Below are 22,893 nucleotides of genomic sequence, written 5' to 3' on the forward strand. Positions count from 1 at the left end.
CCACACTGGAATACCTCGGTTTGATTCCTTGCTCTGATTCTTGATTTCTGTTGCCTGCTAACACACATCATAGGCAAAAGTGGTGATGGCTCAAGTAACTGAGGTCCTGTCACCGACATGGGAGACCCAGATTGTGTTTCCACCTCCTGGCTTTGGCCCCAACCTGTCATTGGAGGCATTTGGGGAGTGACCCAGGGGTGTAAGAACTGCCTTTCTACCTCTCAAATGAATAAAGTTCTTAAAAACTGTGGTTTCACTCTTCCATTTGAACACTTTTATAATGTTCATTGTACTTAAAATTAGTCCTGTGATTACCAAGGACTCCAAAGCCTTTTGTACCTCTCTAATCTCATTTTATAAAACCTCCTCTATTGAGCTCTAAGTTAGGCTACATTGGCTTTCTAATCTACTGGTAAAGCAAAACTGAGTTTCCTACTTACTGTGATAGGAAGAACACTACTTTGACAGATCTTAGCAGTATCTCTGAGGGAAAAGGTCAAAGATCAGATATTTATGAGGCTTTGGGTATCCTGTTTATATTGGGTTTTCAGTGCAAGGACCTGATTGGTATATTATTCACCAGGCTAACAGGCCACAGCTTCTCATCAGAGTCCTTCTCAGAAAAATGGGCTGGCTTAGTACCTCTGGGAGCAGCCTGTGGGAGGCATAGCTCCTGTACAGCACAGTAGCTGGGGCCATTCATCAGTCATCCATGTACAGCAAGGGCTCTGGGAGACTCATTTTCATAGCTATCACAGCCCATCCTTTGCACAGAGCAGTTTTCTTTCTACAAGACCTGGGTGCAGGTTTCTGTGGGCCTATTTTCCTAAGAGCAAATACTGGTGGGAAATTCAGACATTTCAGTTGATATTCCAGATTCTAAGTAGTATTCACACTCTTCCTCTTCTGCTAGCTATGCTAATTCTCTCGCCCTAAGCTATCATCTCATCAGATTTTTGTGGCATGTTGGTGATATGACCCAAATCTTAATTCTTCAAGTACCTGAGCAGTCATATTGTTCTCAGGTAGCACTGTTGCACGTGTCCTTTCACAGTTACAACGGGGCACGGTAGTACCAAAAGGTGCTCAAATGGATCATCTGAGCATCGTTTTGTTCTAGTGCTCTACTTTTTCCTGCTGATGTTGGCATTACCATTGCTAGAAAGTCCATGTCTTTTCTCACGTGCTGGTCTCTGGACATGACAGTTCCAAAGTGCATTGACACAGATATATTGTAGGTCAATAAAAACTTTGTTTCCATGGCTGGCACCGTGGCACAGTAGGTTAATCCTTGGCCTGTGGTGCCGGCATCCCATATGGGCGCCAGTTCTAGTCCCGGCTGCTCCTCTTCCAATCCAGCTCTCTGCTATGGCCTGGGAAAGCAGTAGAAGATGGCCCAAGTGATTGGGTCCCTGCACCCATGTGGGAGACCCGGAAGAAGCTCCTGGCTCCTGGCTTCGGATTGGTGCGGCTGCAGCCCTTGAGACCATTTGGGGAGTGAACCAACAGAAGGAAGACCTTTCTCTCTGTCTCTCCCTCTCAGTGTCTGTAACTCTACCTCCCAAATAAATAAAATCTTAAAAAAAAAAATGTTTCCCCTGCCGAAAGTGTCCTCCTGCTGAGGACCATTCTTTTTTGTATCTCCACCCTACAGGGCCCAGAACTGAAAGGACACAAAGCACATCATTCCCCTGTGCATCACTGGAAACAACAATGCATAGGGTTACTCCTATTTCCATCCCTTGGATCCTGGACCCAAATATTCTTTCCTGTTGAGAACACTCAGAGAAATCTCTGATTTAGTGCATACATTGCATCTTCAAGGATGCTACCAATCTTTTCAGAGTGTTGCCTCCAAGTTAATGCTGCAGTTGTCTCTTTAGAAGGCCATTCCAGCATTCTATTAACTTACCATCTTAAGAGTGCAGTAATTTCTTTAAGAAACCATATTGATCATCTTGCATAAATATTCATATCTTCCTATAATTATGCTGAACCTACTATTAATTGTACCCTTTAACAAAGATGACCAACTTTAATCCCACTTGAAGGGTGAAAACTATAAGACAGAATACCCAGAAATATTTAAACATTTTTCTCCATAAGCATGCCTTTCATATTATATTAATAATTTTAAGGAGTTTATGTAAGTAATAGCATCCAAGAGTGCTTTCATATTTTATAAATCTATATTTATTTTGATTAATAATTTTTAAGTTTTTTTTTTTTTTTTTTTTTTGGACAGGCAGAGTGGACAGTGAGAGAGAGAGACAGAGAGAAAGGTCTTCCTTTGCCGTTGGTTCACCCTCCAATGGCCGCCGCGGTCGGCTTGCTGCGGCCGGCGCACCACGCTGATCCGATGGCAGGAGCCAGGAGCCAGGTGCTTTTCCTGGTCTCCCATGGGGTGCAGGGCCCGAGCACCTGGGCCATCCTCCACTGCACTCCCGGGCCACAGCAGAGGGCTGGCCTGGAAGAGGGGCAACCGGGACAGAATCCGGCGCCCCGACCGGGACTAGAACCCGGTGTGCCGGCGCCGCTAGGCGGAGGATTAGCCTAGTGAGCCGCGGCGCCGGCCTAATTTTTAAGTTTTTTGAGAAGCAAATAGAAGAGTGTGTTGCTTCCGGTTCACTCCCTAAATGTCTGGAATGGCCCCCACCTGGGGATGAAGCTAGAAGCCAGGAACACAATCCAAGTCTCTCATACTGGGTAGCAGAGACTCATTTACTTGAGCCATCATTGCTGCCTCCTAGGACCTACACTAACAGAACACTGGAGTCAGGTATCAAACCCCGGTACAGGTTATGGACGTCTTACCTGCTAGGCTAAAATTCTGCTCCCTATATTTATGTTTATTTGTATAACAATAATAGTAAAATTAAAGTGCTTAATGCTTAGTGACCCATATTTGGTCTTTCAGTTTTTGCTTTATATTTTGTTCAAGTAAGCATTTGGTGCAGTGAATAAGATGTTGTGTGAGAATATGTCCCATATGGGAGTGCCTGGGTTCAAGTCCTGGTTCTACTTCTAAATCCTGCTTCCTGCTGATGAGCCACATGGGAAGCAACAGGTGATGACCCAAGTACCTGGGCCCCTGCCACCCATGTGGGAGACCTCAACTGGGTTCGGGGCTACTGGTTTTGGCCTGGCCCAACCCAAACTGTTGTGGGCATTTGGGAATGAGCAGATGGAAGATCTCTCTTTGCCTTTCAAATAAACAAAAACAAACCAATAATTTTTAAAAGTTAATGGAAAAGTTACTGGGGCTGGGGTTGTGGTGGAGATTAAGCTGCTAATTATGATGCTGGCATTCCCTATCTGAGTACCAGTTTGAGTCCCAGGTGTTCTGTTTCAGATTCAGCTCCCTGTCAATGAGTCTGAGAAGGCAGTGGAAGATGGCCCAAGTATCTGGGGCTCTGCCACCAATATGGGAGACCAATACTGAGTTCCTGGCTCCCAGCTTCAGCCTAACCCAGACCAGGCTGTTAAAGCTATGGTTTTTTTTTTTTTTTTTTTGATTTATTTATTCATTTGAGAGGTAGAGTTAGAGAGAAGAAAAGGAGAGACAGAAGGAGAGAGATCTTCTATCTACTGGTTCACTCCCCAAATGGCCACAACAACCAGGGCCAGGCCAGTCTGAAGCCAGGAGCCAGGAGCTTCTTCCAGGTCTCCCATGCATGTGCAGGGGCCCAAGGACCTGGTCATCCTCTACTGCCTTCCCAGGTGCAATAGCAGGGAGCTGGATTGGAAGTGGAGCAGCCAGGTCTTGAACTGGTGCCCATATGGGAAGCCAGCACTGCAGGCCAAGGCCTCAACACACAAAACCACAGTGTTTGCCCCTGTTGCAGCTATTTGAGTGAACCAGCAGATGGAAGATCTCTTTGTTGTTCTTTTATATAAATAAATAAATATTTTTTAAAAGTTATACGTGGATTTCTAGAATTTTCACACCAAAATAAACTTTGATTACATAATTCCATGAACTTTTTGACATACCCACATATGAAGTTTATATATCAATTTCTCAGTTCAACATTTATCTAAGTTCTTGAAGTTATGTACCTAGAAGTTGTAATTTCAACTTATTTTATATCTGACTTAAATATGAAGTTCTTAAGAATTTCAATAACATAGAAATATCTAAAGATCATAAACTCTTTTTAGTTAGTCATGATTCTAAATTTCTGTAATCTTACAACACTTTACAGAAATAATTATAGGGCTGGCACCGCGGCTCAATAGGCTAATCCTCCGCCTTGCGGCGCCAGCACCCCGGGTTCTAGTCCCGGTCGGGGCGCCAGATTCTGTCCCGGTTGCCCCTCTTCCAGGCCAGCTCTCTGCTGTGGCCAGGGAGTGCAGTGGAGGATGGCCCAGGTGCTTGGGCCCTGCACCCCATGGGAGACCAGGAGAAGCACCTGGCTCCTGGCTTCAGATCAGCGCTGTGCACTGGCCGCAGTGCGCCAGCCACAGCGGCCATTGGAGGGTGAACCAACGGCAAAGGAAGACCTTTCTCTCTGTCTCTCTCACTGTCCACTCTGCCTGTCAAAAAATTTAAAAAAAAAAAAATTATAATACCAATGTAAGAAGTTAGAAAAAGTTTCAATTACCAGGCATTTACATGTCTTGTATAAAACAGAATATTGTGTTGCCATTATTTCACATATTAAAGTTAGAAGTATCAATGTGTTTTAAACCCTTAAACTAACTGATTTTAATTCATGTATTTACCAGGATTTTAATAAGCATTTTCCATACAATTTGTAAACTCTGTAGTCATAAACCAAATTATAAAAACACTTATAATCCTATTTAAAACCACTTTATTGGACCCTGTTGCCCCTCTTCCAGGCCAGCTCTCTGCTATGGCCTGGGAGTGCAGTAGAGGATGGCCCAAGTGCTTGGGCCCTGCACCCCACGGGAGACAAGGAGAAGCATCTGGCTCCTGCCTTCGGATCAGCGCGATGCACCGGCCGTGGCGGCCATTGGAGGTTGAACCAACGGCAAAGGAAGACCTTTCTGTCTGTCTCTCTCTCTCTTACTGTCCACTCTGGCTGTCAAAAAACAAAAAACAAAAAACAACAACAACAAAAACAAAAAAGAACCAATAACAAAACAAAAAAACCGCTTTATTGGGGCAAACATTTAGTCTGTGGTAAAGACAGATTGCATCCCACATTGAAGTACCTTGGTTCAATTCCTGGCTCTGAATTCTGACTTCACCTTCCAACTAGGGAAGACTTTTTGAGGCAGTGGTGATGGCTCAAGTAACTGGGCTCCTGCCACTCATGTGGGAGACCTGGATCAAGTTCCCAGGTGCCAGCTTCATTTCTGGCCCATCCCTGGCTTGCTGCAGGGATTTGTGGAGTGAACCTACAGACAGGAGCTCTCTGTATGTCTATGTGTGTATATGCATCTCTCTCTCTCTCTAACTCTTACATAAATGGAATAAATTAAACCCCTTTATCTTGGAATCAAGGCATTTTCTTCATTTCCTACAGTTTTAACCAGAAACATTTTTAAAAAGCAGTTCAATAATCTTTCTTTATATTTTAGGAATTCTTTATCAGAGATTCTTAGAACAAATACATTATAACAAAATAACTGTTTTTGACAATTAATCTTTAAAGTCTCCCAAGACAGGGCAAAAAGGGACAGAAAGAAAAAATGAGAATGAGCCAGCTTCAGTCAAATAAAAAAATTAACACTATAAAAGATAAATTATCTTTTCTTAATTACAGAGAGAGAAAAGTTAAGATTCAGGAAAACCTATATTTTTAAAAAGATTTATTTGAAAGACAGAGTGACCAAAAGAAAGGAAAAGACGAGATAGAAAGAGATCTTGTATATGCTGGTTCACTGCCTAAATGGCCACAATGGCCAGGGTTGGGCCACGTGGAATTCAGGAGCCTGGAACTCCATCCTGGTCTCCATATGGGTGGAAGGAGTCCAGGGTTTTCAGCCATCTTCTGTTGCTTTCCAGGTGCATTAGCGGGGAGCCAGATAGGAAGCACAGTACCTGGGACCTGAACCCTCAGGATGCTGACCCTGCAAGTGGTGGCTTAAACTGCTGTGCCACAAAGCCAGCCCCCGGGAAAACCTATTTTGTGTGCATGTCAACAAACAAAACATAACTAATACAACAGGCTTAAACACTAACCCAGGCTCTTGACAACTTGATTTTGTGCTATTAAAAAGCAGGAATTATTGCCGGCGCCGCGGCTCACTAGGCTAATCCTCCGCCTAGCGGCGCCGGCACACCAGGTTCTAGTCCCGGTCGGGGCGCCGGATTCTGTCCCGGTTGCCCCTCTTCCAGGCCAGCCCTCTGCTGTGGCCAGGGAGTGCAGTGGAGGATGGCCCAGGTACTTGGGCCCTGCACCCCATGGGAGACCAGGAAAAGCACCTGGCTCCTGGCTCCTGCCATCGGATCAGCGCGGTGCGCCCACCGCAGCGCGTCGACCGCGGCGGCCATTGGAGGGTGAACCATCGGCAAAGGAAGACCTTGCTCTCTGTCTCTCTCTCTCACTGTCCACTCTGCCTGTCAAAAAATAAAAAATTAAAAAAAAAGCAGGAATTATTAATAATGGAAGTATGGGATTGAGGAGGGGGGAGGGTGTCTTCTACATTAAACAAAGGAATCTTTCTCTTTCAGACAACCAGAACTACTTCCTCCTGAGGTGTTTTGAAAACAAGAATTAGGAAGGTGCAACGGGGCAGAAGGAAATGGCAGAACATAAAATGGGGAAGCAGAATTCAAGGATGAAGAACATTATATTCAAACTGACCTGGAGGGATCTAAAAAATAGTTTTAGATTTTTCACATTTTTCTTTTGTCTTAGCCAAATCTTTTAGAGGTCATATCATAATCTAAATGTATTTTGAAAGTTTCTTCTTTGTCTAAAATGTTGACAAGACGTTTGGGATTTTGGCTTCCTTTTGCTTCAAGTTGCCTCCCAAAAGTTCCCCCAAATAAAGTATGTAATTCCAAATAATCTTCATATCATTTAGAAAGTTAGGAAGACACAATCTGATTCCAGTACAAACACAGATAAGACATAGGAAACTAGCCCAAAGAGTTCATAAAGACATCTGAGGCTGGCTGGCAACAGCCAATCAAATCCTGTGCACCTTGGTTCTTGGGGACCTCCATTATCCCACCACTAGAACTACAAATTTATGGACAAAATAACATGGAAGGAGTTCTAAAAATATTTTCATAAATGACCCGAGGTGTTTTCCCAAAAGATACCAGTTTGAAGAGAAATCTCCTGAACACCTAAGCTTCCACTCATTTTCATCCACCTGCACAATAAAGAAATGACAACCAACAGATACATAGTAGGATCAACAGTAATAATGCAGTTTTCTACTCAAATAAACACTTTCAAAATTTGGTCAACTCATCACAGATTTTGTTTTCTTTCTATTACACATATTTAATATATACAACATGATATTTTAATACACATGGTGGAGTGATTATTACAGTCAAGCAAATTAACATATCCATCATATCATATAGCTATATTTCTGTTTTAATGGTCAGAGTACCTAAAATCTACCTTCTTGGCAAATAAACAGTATACAGTTGGTATCATTAACCACAGTTCTCACATTGTTTAGTAGATATCTAAACTTATTCGTCCTATATAATTCAACTTTGTACCCTTTGAATTCTATTTTCCCATCTCCTGCCAATCCCTCCCACAGCTGGCTCTCACGGTTCACTCTCTATTCCTATGTAAGGAAAAGGTTACTTAATCCTTGGTGTCATTTTCAAACTAAACAAATGAAACTTAGTACTTACTTGATTAAAAAAAAAAATCAGAGCTGAAACTCCACATGAACTTACCTCATCACAGTCACTGGACAGACCTGTGAGGGAGGCTCAAAGGCCTCGGAAAAGCACATGGTTTCCAACCTCAAGGTCTTAGGTCTTGATCAGAATCTGATGAGACCTCTAAGATCATCAAACGCTGGCTCCTTTAAAATACCTCCAAAATAACCTGTGGATAAAGTACAACTAAACTTTGCTTACTGCAAAGAGGGAAAATACTATGATGGTCTCAGCTGTGTCTCACAGTTGGATGTCAGAGATGTTAATATTAATCAGGTTTCTGGTGTCTGGTTTAAGTGGGAGATCTGACTGAGATTGGACATAATCTTTTAGGATAGAACACAGGAATATGAAAGACTGGAAGTCTTCCACAGTCTTCTGCCTTCTTAGACAAATCTGCCATTCCTTCCACAACATCCTATGCTGCTAACTTGAACTGTTCACCAGCTTCAAACTTCCTCTTTGACTTACTTTTCCCTTTGTTTGGACTGACAGAATTTATCATATTACAAGTGGATGATTACGTAACTGTCCTTACACTGCGAGTCCCCACAGGGACAGGATTAGATCTTACAGACCTGTCTACAGCCAGCAGATAATAAAATGTCAGGTTCTCATTAAATGCTGTCATGGTTGATCATGACTAGATAAAAAGCATATAACCATTCTAACTAATCTCTTTTTTTTTTTTTTTTGAAGATTTATTTATTTTATTTGAAAGTCAGATTTACAAAAAGAGAGGAGAGCCAGAGGCGGGGATTCTTTCATCTGTTCACTCCCTAGTTGGTCAAAATGGTTGAAACTGCACCGATCTGGCGCCCTCGCCTTCGTCCACCGCTGCCGCCTCCTTCTTCTGCCGCTCCTGGTGCTGCTTGTGTGCGCGTTCGGTGCGGACCTGGTACCTCTTTTGTGAAGCGGCAGCTGAGGAGACCCCGGCGCTCGCCATGGCCGACGAAAAGCCCAAGGAAGGAGTCAAGACTGAGAACAACGATCATATTAATTTGAAGGTGGCGGGGCAGGATGGTTCTGTGGTGCAGTTTAAGATTAAGAGGCATACACCACTTAGTAAACTAATGAAAGCCTATTGTGAACGACAGGGTTTGTCAATGAGGCAGATCAGATTCCGATTTGACGGGCAGCCAATCAATGAATCAGACACACCTGCACAGTTGGAAATGGAGGACGAAGATACGATTGATGTGTTCCAGCAGCAGACGGGCGGTGTCTACTGAAAAGGGAACCCGCTGCTTTACTCCAGAACTCTGTCCTTCAGACCAAGAACACATTCCCAGCCAGAAAACTGCGACTGGGTTCCACCACACCCTGACTACTGCAGCATAGTCTCTATTCTTTCATTTCCCCTCCCCATTCCTTTATTGTACATAAAGTAACTGGTGTATGTGCACAAGCATATTGCATTTTTTCTTTTCTTTCTCTCCTTTTTTTTTTTTGAAACTAAATGGCCAATGGTATGTTTTGATTGACATCAAATGGAGATGGAATGGGGAAAAATCCTGGTTCTGTGAAAATACCCCCTTTCTCCATGAGTGGCATGCTCATTCAGCTCTTATCTTTATATTCCAGTAAGTTATTTTGCTCTCACTGTTTTAACAAAAAAAACCAACAACATAAAAATCCTTGCATACCTTGTTTGATTGGAGAATTTTAATGTTTTTCATTTATCATTGTAAAACCAAGGACAATTTTATAACTTTTTTGTACGTAGCTGTTACATGTAGGGCAATCTGTCTTTAAGTAGGGGTAAATTACTCTTAAAAAAATGAATCCTAGATAGTTTTCCCTTCAAGTCAAGCGTCTTGTTGTTTAAATAAACTTCTTGTTTAAAAAAAAAAAAAAAAAAAAAAAAAAGAAACTGCACCGATCTGAAGTCAGGAGCCAGGAATTTCTTCTGAGTCTCCCACGCAGGTGCAGGCGCCCAAGCACTTGGGCCATCTTCTATTACTTTCCCAGGCCATAGCATAGAGCTAGATAGGAAGTGGAGCAGCTGGGAATCGAAGTGGCACCCATATGGGATGCCAGCACTGTAGGTGGTGGCTTTAACTGCTATGCCATAGCATCAGCCCCACTAATCTCTTTTCTAATTTATGAATATGAACTTCAAACAAGCCCTTAATCAAGAAGGCCCGGTTATCTATTCCCTAGCCTATTTGCTCTCCCACTCTCCTACACAACTATCTTCCATTTCTTTTCTCCTCAACTCCTCAGGACCTCTACCCACCACACACCCATCTTCACTCTTAAGGACCTTGCTTCTTACTTATTTCACTGAGAAAACTGAAGCAACCAGAGAGAATTTCCATAAACTCTCACTTGTATCCACTTACTAATCTCTCTACCCAAGTAGACTGCCTCATCACCTACCCATAGATGAAATATTCGTGTTTCCATCTAAGACACCCAACATGGGCACCAGAGCCCATCCCCTTTCTCCTGTTCAAAAATTCAGCAATGTTCACCCTCAACAATTTTTCCATCTCATTTAGGTTGTTCTCCATTTACTTACTATAAGGATAATCTAAAACCTTCAATGTAGATAGTCATTCTCTTGAAAATAATTTCTAAGTATCCACCACTGTGATAAATCAACAAAAGACAAAATTCTCATCCCTTTTAGAGTTTATAATCTAGTAGAAGACATATGGAACTACAAAGTCTTTTTTTCAAGACAATGGTCACAGTGACCTTTTCAAAGGTAAATTATGGAGCTGGTGCTGTGGTGTTGTGGGTAAAGCTATAGCCAGTTTTTGCCAGCATTCCATATGGGTGCCATTCATGTCCTGGATGCCCCATTTCTGATCCAGCCACCTGCTTATAGCTTGGGAAAAGCAGTGGAGAAAGGCCCAGGTGTTTGGGCACCTGCACCCAGGTGGGAGCCCTGGATGAACTTCCTGGATCCTGCCTGCAGCCTGGTCCAGCGCTGGCTCTAACAGCCATTTGGGGAGTACACCAGCAGATGAAAGAGCTCTGTGTCTCTCACCCTCTCTCTTTGAAACTCTTTCAAATAAATAAATCTTAAAAAGAAAAAAGATGTTAAGCAAATACAAAAAAATTAAATTCCAAAAATAAAAACTACAATATCTGTGATGAGAATTAATAATACCAAGTTAATCTGGTATTAACAAGAGATTAGACACTACAGAAATAAAGAATAAATTTTAAGACAGAATAACAAACCATACAAAATGAACAGATTATTCAAAAAAGATGGAAAAATGAACAGAACATCAATGACTTCAAGCAACCTAATATACATGTCATTAAAATCCTCAATGAGTAACAGGGAGGAAAAGATAAAAAACATTATAGAGGGAAAAAAATGGCTGAAAGTTTCCCGAAATTTGATAACTCTAAATCTACAGTTCTAAGAAACTCAACAATCTCCAAACATAAGAAACATGAAGAAAATCAAACCACTGTATATCACAATCAAGTTACAGAAAACCAGTGATTAAAAAATAATAAAATGCAGTGAGAGGAAGAAAGATACATATGCTAAGGAAAGAGGATAAGAATGATAGCAGATTGCTCATTGGAAATCATTCAAGATAGAACACAGTAGAGCAACATTTTTAAAGTACTAAAAGAAACAATCTGTCAACTTGAAATTCTTTATCTAGGATATCATTCAGAAAGGCAGGCAAAATAAAAGCTTTCACAAATATGATAAACCTGAAAGAACTTATAAGCAACAGAAGTATACCACAAAAATGTTAAAGGCTGAGGTGGGCATTGTGGCACAATGGGTTAATGAATATATCACATATTAATGTTGGCTCAAGTTCCTGGTTCAAGTTCTTGCTATTCTTCTTCTTATCCAGTTTCCTGCTAATGCACCTGGTAAGGCAGCAGATGGTCTAAATACCTGGGCCCCTGCCACCCTTGTGGGAGACCAGATGATGTTCCTGGCTCCTGGGTTCAGCCATTTGGAGACTGAACCAACTGACAGAAGACTTAAAGTCACTCTGCCTTTCAAATGAATAAATAAATATTAAAAAAATTAAATATATACCTGCCATGTGACCCAGTCATTCCACTACAAGATATTTACCCAAGAGAAATGAAAAGCATGGGTCCATTCAAAGACACTGTATACACGTGTTTCCAGCAGCTTTATTTGAAGGAGCCTGGCACTATTAACAACTCAAATGCCCAACATAACATGAATGAATGCACAAATTATAGTATATTTATACAATGCAATACTGCTCAGCAGTGACATGAGCTATTCATTCATAAATGCTCTGACATACATGAATCACAAAATAACTATGCTGAGCCACAAAAGCCAGACCAAAGCATTTTCTTACTATATGATTTTCTTTATAGTAAACTGATACCAAGTGTCTGAGGATGGTGGGGTACGAGGACAGAGAGAAGTGAGGATGGATTACTAAAGGGTACTAGTTGGGCCTGCATGTGGCTCAGAGGGTTAAGCTACAGCTTGCAGTGCTGGTATCTCATAAGGGCATTGGTTCAAGGCCTAGCTGCTCAACTTCTGATCCAGTTCCCTGCTAATGTGCCAGGGATGGCAGCAGAGAATGGCCCAAGTGCTTGGACCACTGCACCCACGTGGGTGACCTGGAGCAAGCTGGCTGTTGTAGCCATTTAGGAAGTGAACCAGCAGATAGATGATTTCTCTCTCTCTCTTTCTGCCACATCCTCTCTTTCTGTAACACTTTCAAATAAATAAATAAGTCTTTAAAGAAGAAGATTTGAAATAAAATAGGAGGTACTAGGGAACTTTCGGGGGGTTACTGATATATTCATTGTCTTAATTATAGTGATGGTACATAGCTGTACAAATGTGTCAAATCTTACCAAATTGTGTACTTCAAACATGTGTAGTATATTGTATGTCATACTTACTATACTTCAATTAAGACATTTAAAAAATAAAAACCCTCCTTGTATGTGATGCCTACCTTTTCCTCTGCTTTAAGTATTCTTACAACCATATTATATTCTCAAAAGTTTTCCACATTAACAATTTACTTTTCTCAGGAATCACTTTAGCATCCATTAATAAGGGAGTTTTTTGTTAAATTCTGATTCTATTACTAAAGTTTTAAGAATCCAGTCAGCAATGAATATGCTTTTTATTTAATGATGGAATTCATAGCTAACATGTATATGTGAAAAGTATACTACAGCTTTGTCCTTATGACTAAGTTAAACTTTTTTTTAAAATTTATTTATTTATTTATTTATTTGACAGGCAGAGTGGACAGTGAGAGAGAGAGACAGAGAGAAAGGTCTTCCTTTTGCCGTTGGTTCACCCTCCAATGGCAGCTGCGGCCAGCGCATTGCACTGATCCGAAGGCAGGAGCCAGGTGCTTCTCCTGGTCTCCCATGGGGTGCAGGGCCCAAGTACTTGGGCCATCCTCCACTGCACTCCTGGGCCATAGCAGAGAGCTGGCCTGGAAGAGGGGCAACCGGGACAGAATCCGGCGCCCTGACCGGGACTAGAACCTGTGTGCCGGTGCCGCTAGGCGGAGGATTAGCCTGTTGAGCCATGGCGTCGGCCCTATGACTAAGTTAATAAAGTAGAGTGACAGACATTAGATAGCAAAGAAGTACACTATTTAAGTTGTCTAAAGACTAAGTCAGCTGATATGAAAAAGCCAATGCAGTCCTCCTTCTAGAGATAGATTAGGATTCTCCTATGGTCCAGAAAAAAATCACAGGGGAGAATAAAGCAAAAAGAGCAAAGAGGGGAAAACAATTAATGATGACCTCTTTTAATCACACATCTGTCATCATTTTAAAATATAAAGCTGCTCTGCTATGGCCTGGGAAAGCAGTAGAGGAGGGCCCAAGGACTTGGGCCCCTGCACCCACGTAGGAGACCTGAAAGAAGCTCCTGGCTCCTGGCTTCAGATCAGCTCAGCTCTGGCCGTTGCAGCCATCTGGGGAGTGAATCAGTAATGTAAGACCTCTCTCTCTCTGCCTCTCCTTCTCTCTCTGTGTAACTCTGACTTTCAAATAAATAAGTAAATAAATAAATCTTAACATATATATATATGTTTTATATATATATATATATATATATATATATATATATATAAAAAGCTGGACTCAAAGATACCCTGTTGCCAAAACATGGGAAAAACAATTATTTATACCTTATTAAACACATTGTTCTAAAATATTGATGCTTAGGGTGGGCTTTTGGTCTACTGGTTAAGACACCCTCCCATGTCCCATGTCAGAGTGCCTGCGTTCAAACTGGGTTCTGCTCTTGACTCCGGCTTCCTGCTAATGCAAATCCTGGGAGGCAGCAATGGTGGCTCAGATGATCGGGTTCCTGATATCTATATGGAAAACCTTGACTGAGTTCCTGGCTCTAGGCTTTCTAGGCACTTGGGGAATGAACCAGCATTTGCGAGCTCTCACGCTCCCTGTGTATCTGTTTTTTTTTTTTTTCCCCCTTCTCTGTCCCTCTACCTTTCAAATAAGAAACCCCCCCCCAAAAAAAAACACCCAAAAAACAATATTGTTACTAGGCTGAAGTGCAGAGTACTAAATGCATCCTGTCTCCAAACGTGATGCCTAACATAATGCCAACATGAGTTACTGGCAGTTATGCTTAAAAACTTACAGGGTTCTGGGGCTGGTGCTCTGGTACAGAGGCTTAAGCCTCCGCCTGCTGTGCCAGCATCCAATATAGGTGCTGGTTCATGTCCCAGCTGCCCCTCTTCATATCTAGCTCTCTGCTATGGCCTGGGAAAGCAGTAGAAAATGGCCCAAGTGCTTGGGCCCCTGCACTGGTGTCGGACAAATGGAAGAAGCTCCTGGGTCCTGGCTCTGAATCGGCTGAGCTCTGGCTGTTGTAGCCATTTGGGGAGTGAACCACAGGATGGAAGACCTTTCTCTCTCTTCATCTCTCTGTCTGTAACTCTGCCTCTCAAATAAATAAATAAAAACTTTCAGGGTTCAAACTGAACATAAATCTCTACACCAAATTCTTAAGTATTGAAGTGTTTATTCACCATCTTCAAGATGAAGAAAATTGCCAGTATCTCCAGGAAAAGTGTGTGTTTGTATGTGTGTATATGTATAGTTCTTTAAAAAAACTAACAAGCATAAGAAAAAAACCACAAGTTTTTTAATGAAAATTACATTATAACAAGGACACTGTACATTAACTTACAATATATACACACATACTTTGTTTTTTTACCTGTTTTTAAACTTGGTACCAATTAACATATTTCTTATTACCCACATGATTTAGAGTATATATTTAAACAGGGTATAAAGAAGATGAAACACAGGCTGGTGGCCTCAAAATTAGAAACTCTAACACAGGACCCTATCCCCAAACCCATGTTTTCTATCACTTTTGTGACTTTTAGGAAACATTTACCTTGCATAAAATATAAAACCTTTTTTTCTTTTAAGTATAGTGACTGTTCACATAGAATACTGCTACTGAGAGAAAGGTCCATTATGGCTGCATTTATCTATAATTATAAGTCACTGTAGGATATATAAAGCTCACTAGCAAATTTGGAACAGGAAAACTATAATAATGAAATAAGCAAGCTGTAATTATGAATTTGCAAGTACTTATTTTAAATATACAACTCTTTACTACAGATATTACATCTTGTAATACATAGTAAAAAAGAACAAATGTCAAATTTTGCTGTAGAGCTGTTAGGAGAATGCCAAACACAGGAAGTGAAAATTGTATGCACTTGTATTTAACAGCCTGTGCATTTAAAAAATAAACACTTAAAATATGTAAACAAAGTTTTCAAAAAGTGATGCCAAGCACCTTTAAACACAATACTTACATGTTGTGACTAAACATGCATTTAGAGGAAAAATTAATTTTTAAAAAATCATTTAAAAACCATTTTGAAAGAGCTATTCATTTAAATACTTACATGAAATACTGATAGTTCCAGTTTCTACCTAAAAACCAAAAGAGTATATAATTAGGGATTTATATCTTCCTTCATGCTCTTGGTTTTTGTATTTTTTCTTTCTTTTTTTTTTTTTTTTTGCAGGAAAGATGTGCTTTAACTTTCTGTCCTCATGATTAAAAATCAGTATCAGAAGAGACATTCACAAATAATTGAGAAAAATATTTTCTGAATATGTTTTGATCAAGTACTAGAGTCTGAATCCTCTGACAGCTCTCATTCTCATAGGTAACTTACTAAAATTCATTTAATAAGCATTTCTCCTTAGCAACTCAACATCAAAAAATAAATAAATAAAAGGAATGTCTCCAAAAGAACATAGTTAAATTGGTGAAATATATAATAATAAACCATTACCAATATTGAAAAGTAAAGATCTATTATTTAAACTTTTGAAAAAGTTTCCATTAAAAGCAGAAATAAGAGAAGAATATTATCTATATTGCAGCACTAAACTATAAATTAAGTTGGACTTGTTTTGAGAACATACAAACTGAGTAAAATCTGGGTTTGAGGTAACTAAGTGTTGTGTTGAACTCAGCATAACACAATCAAATTCAGCAGCTTGTCCCTATAAATGCACTTACATCAAGTATTTTTACTTAGGAAAAATAAAAGCAATTCTTAATAAAAATAACATAACTATTAACTTTGCATTAAATAGGATATAAATAATTAAATTTATATTAAATAGGATACAAATCTAAAGAGCAGGGTATAAATCCACTTATTTCTAATATAACAGTGCCTTACATTTACATACACATTTTATACCTAAAACAATTAAAGTAAATAAGGAGTGGGATATTGGACTTCTTTAGAAAGGACAAGAGTGACTCATATTCATATAAAGCACTAAGGTGACATTTCACATTGTATTACATATGCTTTGAATATTAAACATTAACTGCTATTTGAAATCTTTTTTTTAATAAAATTTAAAACATACCCACATATGGTCTCTGGAAAAACAAAAGCCTTTAGGTTGATTTCTTGATAGTTATACTTCATATTTCTTGTATACTAATCTTCCAGAAAACAGAAGCTTATAATGAATATGCTTAATTGTATTTGAATATACAATTATTTCACAAGCAAACATATCAGATTAGATCTCATAAAATTTTAAATAAGAACTAAATTTTAAACTATAAATACTTACCTTGAAATACTATAAATCCTAATATTATCAATTCAGTAAGAACTCTGGTATAGAAAAATGTAAATATAACTCAAATTCTTTTCTAATTGGAGATGAATCTTCAATACAAAAAAGGGAAACAAATCCTCTGCTGTCATCAAAAAGTTGCCCAAATTATCTGTAAACATCAGGGAATTCTGTTATTATTTCCAAATTCTTTCAATTTCTACATCTTTCTATGCAAAAAGCGTTTTACCTCCAATACAGTATAAATTCATGCTACATACTGATTTCTGTTGCTCATCTGAGTAATTCATATTAAAATTTTTCAGCACTTACCAATACATTTTAAACTTCTATTAGATGACCTTTAGTATGTCATTGAAATCAGAAGGGAAGAGGCCAAAATGCAACTGCATGGTTCCCACAGACGTGATTGGGGGCTTTATGTTGTGATATAAAACCTATTGCTTTATCTTTCTAAATGAGGCAGACTACAAATATTCTCTCACTTGTCTGCCAATTAGAATTTTCTTCACAACCTTAAGGAGATAAGAAATTTTTCCAGGACTTCACACACACACACACTCACACACAGTTTTGTTGTTCTTTGTCTTCTAAGTTCCAGGGATGAGTTAGATTAACTATCTGAGTTCAGACTGTATCATTAAGCATAAACTCATATGATCTTTTGAACTAACAACCTTTTTAAATAATCAAAAAACATTAGAATTATACAAAATAAGAAGAGTTAAATATCTTGTAAAGAAGGTAAAAATATGGAATTGGCAACAAATACTCAGTTTTTAATCAAAGCTGATCATCAAACCAGTCTTCAGTCCAGTTAACACAACGCTGAGCTTTGACAATATTCACCTTCTTTGCTAGGACATCAGAAGTCACCAGAGTTGTAAATCCTGAAAAACTTCAATAATTTATATGGTAGATAATATCTTACAGTCCAATTTCTTTTTTGCTTCCACGGACAATGTTGGTTCTTTGGGTTCTTGCTTTACTTGGCTCACAGAAACAGTACCTTCAGTATTTTCTTCAACTTTAAAATAAAAGAAAAATCCTAAAGGTTAGCATACTGTATGATACTGGGATCTTTATTAATCATATTAATTTAGAAGCAAATCAAAAAACATAATTTAGAAAAACTAAGCTTTACTTGAGAAAAGCAATTGGTGTATTTGAAAATTCAGTGTTTCTGACAGCTTAACAGTCATTACTAAATTTCTTTGGTTTTCTTTTAGTAATGAAAACAAGAAAATTATAAATTTATTTTCTATAGACAGTCTTAGAAAAAAGCAGGCTATAATTTGACAAAATTATGAGAACACATCACATTCAAATTTAATCATTTTCAAAATGTGTTAATAAAAGTCACAAAGTTTCCTATTATTTGAAAATAGTTTGTTTTACAAATAGCAGACACATGTATTACACATTCAGACTTATGTTATTCCCATATGGTTTCCATATGTGGTCCTGTATTAAGAAACATGTTCCCTCTCTTAAGTACCTTTACCACATTAGAAAACAACATGGCACATTTTATTTTTTAATTTTTTTATGTTCAAAATAAATAGGCAGATGTCCCCTTTAACATTTTCATGTAAAAATTTCACATTGCAAGAAAGTGATCACTTTTAAGTATGAAGACATCAAAAGCCAGCCAGTACTTAAGTATAGCACAGTATATTTTTTCTATCACTTCCTTCAAAATGTTGGCACATTACCTGCTTGGGTTTCAAAAATTAGTCAGTATCTACTTCCTGTCCTTTAAAACACTTTAAATCCACACTGCATCATATTAATCCTGGTGCTCCAAACAGCTAAGAAACTCAAAAACCTCTCAGGAAGCTCAGGTGGCCTGATACCAACTGGTAAAAGGTAAACCAAAATACTTTGCATGTAATTTTCTGTCCGTTACCACAATAACAAAGTATAAAGCTGTTAAACAAAAAAAAGCTAAAGGAAAATAATTTCAGTTTTCCTTTGCAAACATCATGTCTTAGCTCTTAGGAGAAGAAAAACTTTCCTGGAAGGGGAACTATTTTATAAGTAAAAATATCAGGTGTAAGTTAGTCATTACAAATGTCTCATTTAGGAAAGAAAGTAAACATTCTGATTCAAAGGATTCTAAAATTTTCATCATTACAAGCTTAATTTAAAGCTAAAAACTGTAACACGTCAAACTAATATAAAAATATAAATCAGTAAATTCTATTGTTTTTCAAAGAATCCATAATTGAGGAACAGTAATTTATGTAGGATACCTGTTTCCAACATTTGGTCAGAATAAGAAGCCCTAGGCAAAGGATACTCCTGAGTTTCCAGGTCCTCATTTCTTCAGTGAGGGTAGCAGACTGAGTGCCCTTTAACAGCCCTTCCAACCTACAGTTTTATATAGAATTGTTAACCTGTGCGATCAAGAATAAGGTGTTGCAACTCAATGTTATTTTCCAGATAAATACAGTTCTCCCATTTAAGTGGCAAAACTGTTCTTTAAATGTTTAGCTGTTTACTTTAAAATTTATTTTCAATGTATCTGTGATCTTAAAAGAAAATAAGGTATGACTAACAACACAGTCTCCTACTTTTGGCTCTCGCTCTAATCCTGGGCAACTTTGGGCCAGGCTCTGTGTGAAAATGAGGGTGGTGCACCTGCTAGCTGCCTTGAAGACCAACAGAGTGACCATAATATATCAAAGTATTTGTAAACTACAAATTACCACATGAATGCAAAGGAGTGTCATCATAAATCTAGGTTGTCTTTTCCCTGATTAAAGAAAAAAAAATCTGGATTTTAGAAAATAGGCATTCTTTGCCAATACTTAATGCAGTTATGATTCTGACTCTGGTTACCTGTCTCTTCTCCTGTAGTCACTCTATTCTGTCTAATCACGCTTCTATTCATATCAGGCCTAGACTCAGTTTCTCTCCCCTGGAGTCCAGAAATCGGACCTTGAAATAGGCGGAAAGCACCTTAAAGATTGCTCTGTAACTTTAGCAATACGCTGTCATCACTGTGCACTCTACAGAAGGAGTATCATAACTAGACTAGCAGCAGACTCACCTAGGAAGTGTTTTAAAGACTCAGCTCTCTGGGCTCCTGCCCACAAGATTCTGATCCAGCATGTCTGCAGCAGGACCTGGAAAAACTTCTTAAAAGCTCCCCAGGCAACCACCAACAATCAAAGGATTAGGTCAATTTCAGGAATTCACTGCTCTGTCTTCAATTTCTTCTCTATAATTTTAGCAGCTGCCAGTTCATGTTTAATATAAAGTTTTCCCCTTGTATTGGTCACCAGCACATTGAAAAAGATTGACCATGATCTTGGCTTAGTTCCAACTAGTCATCACAATCTTTTACAATAAAAATTTAAGATTACAAATTAACTTCAGAGCTAAGACAATCCATGTAAGCAGTGAAAGGTAGCTGGTCCTAGGTTTACATGGTATATGTGTTCTGCTTTATTTGTAGTTGGTCACCACCTTATTTTAGTTGTCATTCCTCAATAAAAGATAGCAGGAATGCCTCCAAATCACAGAAAGATGGTTAACCAACTACAATCAGTATTTATAAAATGCTTCTAGTCGACATAAATTAAAAGTATTTTTTAAAAAAACACAGCTTCCTATAGAAAACCAAAGACATGCACACTTCTGAAGTCAACAGAAAGAAAAAATTGACCAAAACTACAGTTGTTTAAAATTATGTCCCAATGACTGTGAAAGTGTAAGTACAAAGCAGGTATAGTTTCATCCTTTAGGAGGTTCACCAGGCACAAAAGGGACTCAGCTTCCATTTGTCCTACCCAAAGAGTTCGTCCCCAGCGCATCTGGGCACTGCGCAATGTTGTCATGTCCTTTGGCTCTCAGCTGGGGACACAGCAGTCTTTGGCCTCGTGGTTGGTGCTGTAACACTTCCAGGCAGCCTTGTCATACACTGGCAGTCTTGCTGAGGATTCTGTGGACAGAGCCTTAATGTAAATCACTGCATCAGTCCCATAACCCTCCAAGGAATATGGCTTAGGTCTCCCTGGAAGTACCTGGCATAAAGATGGGACATTAACAATCTGTAACCAAAACCAGCCAGGGGCACTACGTGGGAAGTCTCTACACAAGACCGGGGTGCAGTTGAATACATGTAGTAGATAGAAGAGTCTGTCCATTTTCCTCAAAGGAACGCCACCTCCTGGGTCACTCATCTTGACAGTCAAATCCCCATTACCCTGTGTGACATGAACTTGAATAGGGGTTGGGGGGTAAACACCTTTGTCGGCATGGCGTTCCATGGTCGCTCTCACTGCATTCTTGAAAAGTTCAAACACCATGTGATGGGGCAGTATATAAATACTTGTATTGACTGTCCTGGTGATTTTGCATTCAATTCTTCAAGTTCTAGTTCAGGAGAGTTAATACACTACAAATCACACAGTGGCCTAGCATTTTCATAGCCATCTTTAATAACTTCAACTACACTGCAGTTTGGATTTATGCTTCCAATGTGTTTTCAATGAGACAGCCTTCCTTTCCCGCCAAACAACAGAGTGCTGATTGAGCAACATTCTAATTGAAATGCGACGCATGCAGAATCGATCCACAAAGTACTGAACGTGCGGGCCAGTGACAGGATCCACCCTGAAACTCTCCTGTCTTCAATCACTCCCTGAGCCATTGTGGGAGTGACGTCATTGTGGCGGCTCCTGATCCGGATCACGGTATCTGTAAAGTCATAAACAGCTTTTGCATCTTCAATGCTTTTGTCCTTAAAATCAGGACGCTCCTGAAGGCTCTGGATAGACCCGCTTTGCACCAACTGAACAGACGGCGTCCTGAGAAGATTATCTGGAAGGAGGCTTATTTTTTCCATTATAGCCGCCAATCTAACAGGCAGCTCCTCCGGCAGAAACAGAAACGAGGTCTTTTCGCAAGCATTCACCGATTCGAGGTCCAGGAACTGCTTCATGGAGAGCCGGGACGGCGAGAGGCACGTGTAGAAGTCCACTTGGCTCTGTATGATGTGCTCGACACCGGGCCGGAGCGGAGGCCGAGGCGAGGCTGTGGCGGTCACAGGGGCCGACAGTGCGCGGCCGCGAGCCCGAGCCGGAGCTGGCCACAGCAACTCCACGCAGCAGCCGCGCCGGCCTCGTGCCGAGCCCTGCCAGAGGAGCCGGAGCTCCGGCGCCAGGTCGCCGCTCCAAGCCTCGGCCGGCCGGTACGGTTTAAATGACATTTTAGATGATAGCTCTGACTTAGCAATGTGAGCCATGTGTTTACATGCTTGAAATATTTCAGAATGCATTTACCATTCTGACTTCAGAATACTTATGATCAAATGAATCTACATGTGGCATAGCAGAAGCACTATGTGAACCGGCAAATGAGATGTGTAAAACCAAATCTTCATTTCTCTTTTTCAAGAATATCAGTTTTAAGGTTGCTATGAGAAATAAAAGTTAAGGGAACTGTTATTCGCTCAGAGAAGTTGCTGAACTTGCCTAATGCTTGTCACATACAAGTCCCTCGGGGCTTAGCCTGAGCCACAGAAAAGCAGAGGACTGATCTGAGTGACTGGAAACCCACCCAAGTGAAGCAATCCCTCAGATTATGGACTAACCTGATAAACTATGCAAACCTGGATCCACAGAGGTCTTCTTTAAGGCAATCTGGATTAGAATTCCCAGAAATACCACGGTATAACACCAAGGGAGGAAGGATGTTAGAACGGAAACAAGCTATGGAAGCCAGAGATGAGGCTCTGTCACTCACCCAATGTGAATTTCAGGCGACTACCTAACCTCCCTGAGCCTTAGTTTCCCCAGCTATAGAATAGGAACACCACTGTCTAGTTCATGGAGTTGTAAGAATTCACGAACAATTATTCCTCTTTCCTTCTTGTCTACTAAAGTTTGGCATAGTTACAGCTGTCACAGCACTCTGGACATATTTTCTTAAAA

General features: G+C 39.9%; 2 protein-coding genes and 1 pseudogene across 13 annotated transcripts in view; 1 reads left to right on the top strand and 2 right to left on the bottom strand.

Annotated features, from left to right (window-relative positions):
* Window positions 1-7,931: 7,931 nt before the first annotated feature.
* The window catches only part of CARF (calcium responsive transcription factor), a 76,006-nt gene continuing 61,044 nt past the window's right edge, over window positions 7,932-22,893 (bottom strand). For 7 of the 12 annotated variants that reach the window (XM_070070358.1, XM_051849257.2, XM_070070356.1 and 4 more), the window contains one exon: window positions 14,936-17,978. In XM_070070358.1, the coding sequence (XP_069926459.1) occupies window positions 17,860-17,978 (119 nt within the window). In that variant the 3' untranslated portion in view covers window positions 14,936-17,859. Of the gene's footprint in view, window positions 8,001-14,935; window positions 17,979-18,258; window positions 20,901-22,893 lie in introns of those variants that run through there. The other 5 variants (XR_011387158.1, XR_011387157.1, XR_011387156.1 and 2 more) reach the window with 4 other exon arrangements.
* On the top strand, window positions 8,637-9,704 carry LOC100354027 (small ubiquitin-related modifier 2). Its single transcript, XM_002712546.5, has one exon. It carries the CDS (start codon window positions 8,776-8,778, stop codon window positions 9,061-9,063), a length of 288 nt encoding a protein of 95 aa, XP_002712592.1. The 5' UTR covers window positions 8,637-8,775; the 3' UTR covers window positions 9,064-9,704.
* On the bottom strand, window positions 21,305-22,366 carry LOC138848943 (pyruvate dehydrogenase (acetyl-transferring) kinase isozyme 1, mitochondrial pseudogene; annotated as a pseudogene).

The sequence above is a fragment of the Oryctolagus cuniculus genome, chromosome 3 (genome assembly GCF_964237555.1).
Source record: "Oryctolagus cuniculus chromosome 3, mOryCun1.1, whole genome shotgun sequence".
NCBI lineage: Eukaryota > Metazoa > Chordata > Mammalia > Lagomorpha > Leporidae > Oryctolagus > Oryctolagus cuniculus.